Source organism: Benincasa hispida, chromosome 11 (assembly GCF_009727055.1).
Source record: "Benincasa hispida cultivar B227 chromosome 11, ASM972705v1, whole genome shotgun sequence".
NCBI classification, from domain to species: Eukaryota; Viridiplantae; Streptophyta; class Magnoliopsida; order Cucurbitales; family Cucurbitaceae; genus Benincasa; species Benincasa hispida.
In genome coordinates this window covers 46,139,398-46,148,485 of record NC_052359.1, presented here as the reverse complement: position 1 = coordinate 46,148,485, position 9,088 = coordinate 46,139,398, and the positions used below count along the sequence as shown (strand labels likewise).

At 39.8% G+C, this 9,088-nt stretch overlaps 1 protein-coding gene across 1 annotated transcript; it reads left to right on the top strand.

Annotated features, from left to right (window-relative positions):
• Nucleotides 1-7,935: 7,935 nt before the first annotated feature.
• Nucleotides 7,936-8,685, top strand: LOC120090719. The gene is made up of 2 exons (XM_039048436.1): nt 7,936-8,020; nt 8,138-8,685. Exons 1-2 carry the CDS (start codon nt 7,936-7,938, stop codon nt 8,683-8,685), a joined length of 633 nt encoding a protein of 210 aa, XP_038904364.1.
• The last annotated feature ends 403 nt before the right edge of the window (nt 8,686-9,088 follow it).

Sequence of the window (9,088 nt, the reverse complement as noted above, 5' to 3'; positions counted from 1 at the left end):
TTCTTTCTTGTATAAAAGCTAGATTAAATCAATCAAAATATTTACAAATGATCGCAAAATCACAGTCTATCTAAATGATAGCAAAATATCATAATCTATCTATGATAGACCGTGATAGATAGTGATAGACTACTGACACAGATAGTAGTCTATCGCAGTTTATCACAGATAAACCGTGAAATTTTGCTATTATGTGTAAATATTTTTAGTAGTTTTGTCATTTGAAATAATTTTTCGTTACTTCTTATGTTGTTTTATCAATTATGTAGAATTAATTAAATTTGTTATTTACTTTTGCATCTAGTATTTTAGGTTCTTGAATTAAATAGGGATGTTTTCAAATAAAGAAAAGTGAGCTAACTTATCAGTATACAAGTCTATTGTAGTCTATCGCTTAGTAATAGAAGTTTATCGTGGTCTATCACTTATAAACAGTGATATTTTGCTATACTTGAAAATATTTTCAGTAGTTTTACCATTTAAAACAATTATTCAATTAAATAAATATCAATATTTTCTAAAAGATAAATTTGTATAACACGTGTTTTAATCACAAGCGTTGGATTGAGTAAAATTAGTTTGGCCCGATTTGATATTATAACTTAGGGCTATAGTTTAGTTAAGCCCAAATGCCAAAGTATGTGCAAGTTCGGCTAATTGAGCCTAAGGACTAGGCTCATGGACCAACCTAGTCAAAGCCTATGAAATCCACCAAAGAACTCTATAAATATAGGAGCTCCCTTCATTTGAGGTATCAACAATTCTACACCCCAGAGAGCCTAAAGAGAGTTCTCTACAATCAGATTCGTTGACTCCTGAAGTTGCACACTCTTTGAAGACACAAGTCTCCTGAATGCGCTCTGTTTCCATAAGTTAACGTAACGCATTCAACTTAGAGAGAATCAGAAGATCAAGTATTAGAGATCGAATTACATCGCATCAAATCAATATCAACACAAGGTCAACTCCAGAAAATAAGTTTCTTCGAAAACCTCGTGCGAACAAATTGGCACGCCCAATGGGACCTCTCTACCTCTAATCTCTCTCTCAAGATTCAGATAAATTAATGGCACCAAAGAAAACTGTATCCATATGAACTGCTACAAGCGACTCCTACATGGGACTTGTCACCCGCAGTCATTCAAAGTAAGGTATACAGGAGCAAAAGCAAGGTTTTTTCATCGCGCATAACATCTTGAAACGGATGATGGAGTCTCCTAAAGTCGGGATTGTCATCAAGGAAAATTCCTTGTTTGACAAATCTACTTTTGCCTCCAACAAGTCAAAAAGGAAATCGTACCCATATGTGATTTTTATCATGATGGCGGACATAACAATCGAAGCGATCATGGCAGAAATGGAAAAAAAGATAAATTTTCTTATGAAAGTTCGAGATCTTGAGATCGTTGCCTTAAGAAAACATATGCAGGCTCAAGAAACTGTTGAATCGAGCCAAATCCCTGTTGTCAAAACAAATAACAAAGGGAAGATCGTGTTGCAGGAAAAACAAGTGCAACAATCAACTTTTATTGTCTCTTTATCGGTCCAACAGTTGCAAGATATGATCATAATCTCCATAAGGGCTTAGTATGGAGACCCGTCTCAAACTTTTTTATGTATTCCAAGTCGTGCACCTAGAGAATTGACAGCTTGAGAATGCCTGTTAGGTACCAACCCCCGAAGTTCAAGTAATTCGATGGAAAAGGCAACCCGAAATAACACATTGCCCACTTTGTTAAAACATGTGAGAATGCGGGAACCAAATAATATCTGCTAGTCAAGTAGTTTGTCAGAACCCTGAAAGGAAACGCTTTTCACTGGTACACTAACCTGGAGCCTGAGGTGATTGACAACTGGGAGCAACTTTAAAAAGAATTCCTGAACCGCTTCTACAGCACCAGACGCACTGTCAGCATGATGGAGCTGACAAATGCCAAGCAGCGAAAAGAGGAGCCAGTCATCAACTACATCAATCGATGGAGAGCTTTGAGTCTGGTCTACAAAGACCAACTCACCGAACTATCTGCTGTAGAAATGTGCACCCAAGGTATGCACTGGGGACTTCTCTATATTCTACATGGGATAAAGCCCTGTGTGTTTGAAGAATTGGAAACTCGTGCCCACAACATGGAGTTAAGCATTGTCAATAGGGGAACGAAGGATTTCCTGATCCCTGAAGTGAAGAATGACAAGAAAGAAGCAAATGACATTGAAAAGATTGCAAAAAGCGACACAAGGAATCAATTGTCGTTAATACGACCCCGCTAAAATATTCTTTAAAAGGAAAAGAAAGAAATATGAGAAGAATGACGAGAGAGGCGAAAGACGTCGCCTAACTTTAAAAGAGAAACAGGAAAAAGTTTATTTGTTTCCTGACTTTGATGTTGCAGATATGCTTGAACAACTGCTAGAAAAACAACTTATCTAGGTACCAGAATGCAAACGACCGGAACAAGCAGGGAAAGTGGACGATACTAACTACTGTAAGTATCACAGGGTCGTTAGCCACCCGATCGAAAAATGTTTCATGTTGAAGGAGTTGATTCTAAGGTTGGCTCGTGAGAGGAAGATTGGGTTGTATCTGGACGAGGTTTCTCAAACAAATCATGTCGCAATAGCAGTAACTCCAAATGCTCCAACATCAACTATATGTTATAATGAAAGAGAGAGTTTGGTCCAGTTTGGGACTCTCGAACCTGTGGTCGTTCGATTTCAGCGAGCGATCTAAATAACAAATTTTCAAAACAAAGAAGAACATGTTGATAGTGACGAAGACAAATGATGGATTCTTGTAACGCGTCAAAAAAAGAGAAAGTCAAGTCCTATCCAAAGAGAGTCGCGCTCCTACCAAAGTTATAGAAGGGGGAGTGGGACTCAGAAAAGGAAGGGAAAAAAGAAGGCTTGGAAGCCCAAGCTTTTCGAGGAGGAAGATGAGAACTTCCCTCAACCCAGGCGATAGGTGACGTTAGCAGATTTCTTTCGGGAGAATTTCTACGACTGTTGTTCGAGGAAAATGCCAGAAGTTGTTTCTTGTCACGCTCTCAGCACGATAGAAGAAGTGGATACTCCTCTAAATTTATTAAAAATGATAGAAGAATCAAAAGACTTACCATCATTCAGCATAGATGACCTGTAGTCACTCCCTCAGGCAACTAAGACGGCTCTCATCGATGCATTGTTAGAATCCAACGCATCTAGTGCACCAGCCTCTACAACGCGCACGTACAACCATAGGTTTCTCAGATGAAAATCCACTGTTGGGATCAAAGCTTCACAATGGGCCTTTATATGTCTCGAGATACATTTGAGAATAGAAAGTTGGTCGAATTATTATCAACAATGGATTAGTTGTCAATATAAGGCCTAAGACGACTATGAAGCAATTGGGCATCCTCATGGAAGAATTGCCGAACAGCAAATTGGTAATTCAAGGTTTCAACTAAGGCAGCCAAAGGGCATAGACATAATACGCTTAGAACTCCTCATTGGCGACTTGAAGGCAGACGCATTGTTTCATGTCATAGACTTAAAGACCGCCTATAAGCTGTTGTTGGGACATCCTTGGATTCATGGAAAAGGTGGGATAACGTTGACACTGCATCAATGTTTCAAGTTTTATCAAGATGGGATTAAGAAAGTTGAAACAGACTCTAATTTATTTTCAAAAGTTGAGTCTCACTTTCGCAAATGCGAAGTTTTATTTCAAGAGTGAGAGTGTTGGTGAGGCAATGCCCGTAGAAACTCCATTAATAAAGGATGAGGTGAATCTAAGTCAAAATAAACAGACGCAGAGAGAGAAATAAGTGACAAGGCATGAGCCTCTAGCTCAAAAGGGAGTGAGGCATCCACTAGCATTACAAAGAATCTGATTTTAAAACATGAAAAGGCTTCAAGTGCTCTGATCTTGCACTATGTCCCTTTGTCGAGACATAAGAAGGGTGAGTCACCCTTTACATAATGCTTAAAAAGCTTGAAAGTCGGTGATATTGAAATCTTAATGGAGAATTTTTTTACACCACTCATGCTGATAACGAAGCAGGAAATCCAAAACCAAAGGGAGACTTGACAAAGGTAAATCTGCCAGAAACACGAACGAAAGACAGGTTCGATCCTAAATCTTACAAACTGTTGGTGAAAGCAAGTTATAACTTCACAACTCACACTGAGTTTGAGAGCTTGAGGATTTATGAGCAATCCGAGCTTTCTCCGACCTAGAAGAAGCTTTCGCAGGAAAGGCATGTTATACTTGCATCGAGGAAGGGGGCTTGGATATGAGTCGTCAGAGCTAGTCCGCATAACCAAAAAGGTGAAGGAAAAGGTGGTGATATCAACCGTATAACTGCAAAGGAAGTCGATGATGTAGAAGAAGGGGAGAATAAGGATAAAAATGCCTCAACCTTCGACCGCATCAGACCGCAGGTAACACGTGCTTTGGTCTTTGAGAGATTGAGCATGAAGGAAGTAGAGAAAGAGAGTCCACGCACGACTCATGGCTTTATCTGACACTCTGTCTTTTGAAGGTTGATTATGCTTTAAGTAGAAAAAATCGTTGGTCAATCTCCAGTAATGACGCGACCATCGGCCTTCGAAAGATGAGGTGCAATTTTGAACAAAAGCAAAGGAGAATTACGCGCATTTGTTTTTTATCGCCTTGAGCATGAGCGTGTTGAAGACCACTTCAGCAAGCATGTCTCCAGTGAGATGAAGGGTGAAAAAGAAGGATTTGATATCCCGCGCGTCAATCTAGCAACGCCTCAAGCATAAGAATACCGAAAGTACATTAGGTGAGAAATCATCTTGTGAAGCAAGGAGTGGCGGGGAAGTTCGTAGTGTTGTTCCTTCACGGATGAAAAGAAAGATCTTTGTTACTCTCAACACAAGTGTGGGTTCCCTGAAAATGAATAGACATGACGTTATCTTCACTAACCCTCATAATGGAAGCTTAGAGCAGGAGGAATGTGAAACTTCATGTCACCACATTACCATCGTCGAAGAATCTGAAAATGAAACAACCGAAGACGATCTGGAAGATGCTCTACTAGGTCTGGAGGATGGTTGTCAATCCACAGTGGATGAACTCAAAGAGGTGAATCTTGGCACAGTAAAAGAGTCACGCCCGACCTTCAATAGTGCATCTCTCTCTGGTGAGGAGGAAGGCAAATATATGAGTTTACTTACATAATATAGGAACATTTTCACTTGGTCTTGCAAAGAAATGTCAGGGCTCAATTCAAAGGTAGCAATCCATCATCTTGCAATTAAATTGGGGTGTCAGCCGATTAAGCAAGCCCAATGACACTTTCGACTAGAATTTATTTCCCAGATTGAAACTAAAATCAATAAGTTGATCGAAGCAGGGTTTATCCGCGAAGTCAAATACCCAACATGGATAGCCAACATCGTTCTTGTTAGAAAGAAGAATGGGCAACTTCATGTTTGCATGGACTTTCGTGATTTAAACAATGCATGCCCGAAAGATGATTTTTCATTGCCCATCACAGAGATCATGGTTGACGCGACAACAAGGCATGAGGCCCTATCCTTTATGGATGGATCATTCGAGTATAACCAAATACGAATGGCTCTCATTGATCAGGAAATGATGGCCTTTCGAACTCCAAAAGGAATATATTGTTACAAGGTGATCCCCTTCGGGTCAAAGAATGATAGCACTACTTACCAACACATCATGTAGAAGGCATTTGATGATATGTTGCATAGACATGTAAAATGTTATGTTGATGATCTCGTGGTCAAGACCAAGAAACGACAAGATCATTTGAAAGATCTGAAAATTGTGTTCGATCGTCTACGAAAATACCAATTGAGGATGGACCCTCTCAAGTGCGTGTTCGGTGTAACCTCAAGGAAGTTTTTTGGTTTCATTGTAAGACATTGAGGGATCAAAATAGATCAATCCAAGATCGATGTCATTCGGAAAATGCCGAAGCCGAAGAATTTACATGAGTTAAAAAGTCTTCAAAGGCGTCTGGCTTACCTCTTGAGGTCTATTTCCAACTTGATTGGTCGATGTCAACCTTTTCAGAGACTAGAGATGTCCAATTTTTTCGTGGGGTCCCGTTCCGAACGGGGCGAGGATTCCCTGATTAGGTGGGGAATGGGGGAGGTAGTGGATAAAAAAAATCTCCATGAGCTAAACAGGAACGGAGAATGCATTCCCCGTCCCCATCCTCACCCCCGCCCTATTCCCCGTCCTCATCCTGGTTAGCCTCTATTTATTTATTTAGTAAAATTATTTAATGTTATGTTGTTGTTGTTGTTGTTGCATTTAAATTTCAAGTTTGATTGTATATTCATCAAGATAATGAATATGTTTAAATTGAATATTTCCATTAAAATTACAGATGTGTATAATTTGAGTAATTTATCCTTAAATTTAAATTGTTATGTAAAACTAACCATAATAAAAAATTTATTGATAGAGTTAATTATTTAATTAACATTTGTCGACATTAATAATTTAAATTAATTGGTTTTTTTTAAACAAAAAAAACTAACGGGAAAAAATTTTACACCAGGAACCCAATCCCCACGAATTCCCCGAATGGAATCCCCACCCCGATCCCTATGGGGAATTTCACAGGGATGGGAAATGAAATGGGAAAGGGGGATGGGAACAGGGAATGGCGACCCCGGCCCCGCCCCGCCTCGTGGACATCTCTATCAAAAACTAATAAGAAAAGGAGAAAAATTGGGATGGGATGAAGCATGCCAGAATGCTTTTGACAACATAAAGAGGTACTTGCTTAGTCCTCCTATCCTAGGCGCTTCTTAGTTCTCTTATCTTAGGCGCTCCTATAGCAGGCAAGCCATTGATATTATACATTGTCGCGCAAGAAAGATCGTTTGGGGCATTGTTGGCACAAGAAGGAAAGAAGGGAAAATAGTGTGCTTTTTACTATCTAAGTAGGACTTCCTAAGATGAAATCAATTACTCTCTTATTGAAAAAACATATCTTGCACTCTTCTTCGCTATCGACAAGCTGAGACACTATATGTAGGCGTTCACAGTTCGTTTAATTGCGAAAGCCGACCCCATCAAGTACGTTCTATCTAGGCTAATCATTTCTAGGTGTTTGGCCAAATGGGCAATCATGCTTCAGCAATACGACATTGTCTATGTGCCACAAAAGGCGACTAAAGGACAAGCATTGGTCAATTTCTTAGCAGATCACCCAATTCCATCAGATTGGAAGTTAAGTGAAGACTTGCTTGATGAGGTTCTCTTCACAGAAATCACGGAGCCTTGGATCATGTTCTTTGATGGTGCAGCATGAAGTAGTGGTGCGGGGCAGGCATCGTCCTCATGTCACCAGAGAAACATATACTGCTTTATAGCTTTGTGCTTGCTGAATTGTGCTTAAACAATGTCACCGAATGTCAGGCCTTGATAATCGGCCTCCAAATGGCTTTAGAAATTGGAGTATCATACTAGAGATTTTTTGTGACTCAAAGTTGGTAATCAATCAGCTCTTACTCCAGTATGATGTGAAACATGAAGACTTGAAGCCTTACTTCATTTATGCCAGAGAGTTGATGGACAAATTTGAAAACATGACGTTGGAGCATGTCTCGAGGACAGAAAATAAGAAGGCAGACACCTTGGCAAACTTGGCTATTGCCCTGACAGTTCTAGACGATGTGTCTCTAAGTATATCGCTTTGTCGAAGATGGTTTATACCTCCGATCAAGACTACATATGAAGAAATGAATGTGTTATCAGACTACTTAATTGATGAGGAAGACTAGCAGCAACCCATCATAGAGTACCTAAAGCATGGAAGGCTTTCGGACAACCTCCGCCATAAAATCGAGATTCAAAGAAAAGTTGCTCACTTCATTTATTACAAAGAGGTTTTATATTGTCACTCCCTTGAAGAGCTCTTTCTTCATTGCCTCACAAATGAGGAATCAATGAAGGCATGGGAAGAAGCGCATTTAGGCGTCTACGGCGCACATCAATCTAGACCAAAGCTTCAGTTTCAATTGAAAAGGATGGGTTGCTAATAGCCAAGGATGATCCAAGATTTGATGGAATATGCAAAGAAGTGTGAGGGTTGTCAATACCATGCAAACTTCATTCATTAACCACCCGAACCTCTGCATTCGACTGTAGTTTCATGGCCTTTTGAAGTGTGGAGGCTTGATCTTGTTGGCCCTATAACACCTAAATCGTCAACAGGGCACTCTTACATCATTGCAGCCACCGATTTCTTTTCAAGGTGGGCTGAGACCATTGCCTTGAGAAAAGCTAGGAAGGAGAACGTGGTGGATTTTATCCGTACTCACATCATCTATCGATACGGTATCCCCCATCAAATTGTGACAGGTAATGGGAGGCAGCTCTTTAATGGCTTGATGGACATGTTGTGTGAGAAATTCAAGTTCAAGCAATACAAGTCATCCATGTACAACATTGCTGAAAATGGGTTGGCAGAGGCATTCAACAAAATATTGTGCAACCTACTGAAGAAAATTGTCTCTAAGTCAAAGAGGGATTGGCATAAGAAGATTGGGGAGCCATTATGGGCTTATCGAACCACTCATCGTACTCCTAAAGGAATTACACCATACTCTCTTGTTTATGAAGTAGAAGCTATCTTCCCTTTGGAAAGAGAAATTTCACCACTAATGATGGCAGTGCAAGAAGGATTGACTACATAAGGCAATGCCAAGTTACGCCTTCAAAAGTTAGAAGCACTTGATGAAAGACAACTAGAAGCTCAACAAGCACTGGAGTGTTACCAAGCACGAATGTCTAAAGATAAGCACGTGAAACCTCGATCTTTTCAAGTCGATGATCTGGTACTTGCTGTAAGAAGACCCATTATCATGATGAGGCATACGGGAAATAAATTCACACCTAAATGGGATGGACCCTACATCGTTAAAAAGGTCTACACAAATGGAGCGTACAAGATCGTTGATCAAGACGGATTAAGAATTGACCCAATCAACGAAAAGTTTCTTAAGAAATTTTGTGCTTGATAAACATATTTTAAAAAAGAAAAACTCATTATAAGAGTGTAAACTATACGTTGCTTCTGGCCCACATGAGCTTAAAAGG

Bases quoted from the DNA above. Each gene is read 5' to 3' on its own strand.
- LOC120090719 (XM_039048436.1), top strand. From the start codon at position 7,936: ATGAAGGCATGGGAAGAAGCGCATTTAGGCGTCTACGGCGCACATCAA. The intron at 8,021-8,137 runs GTTGCTAATAGC...ATTCGACTGTAG, and splicing joins GTTTCAATTGAAAAGGATGG to TTTCATGGCCTTTTGAAGTG.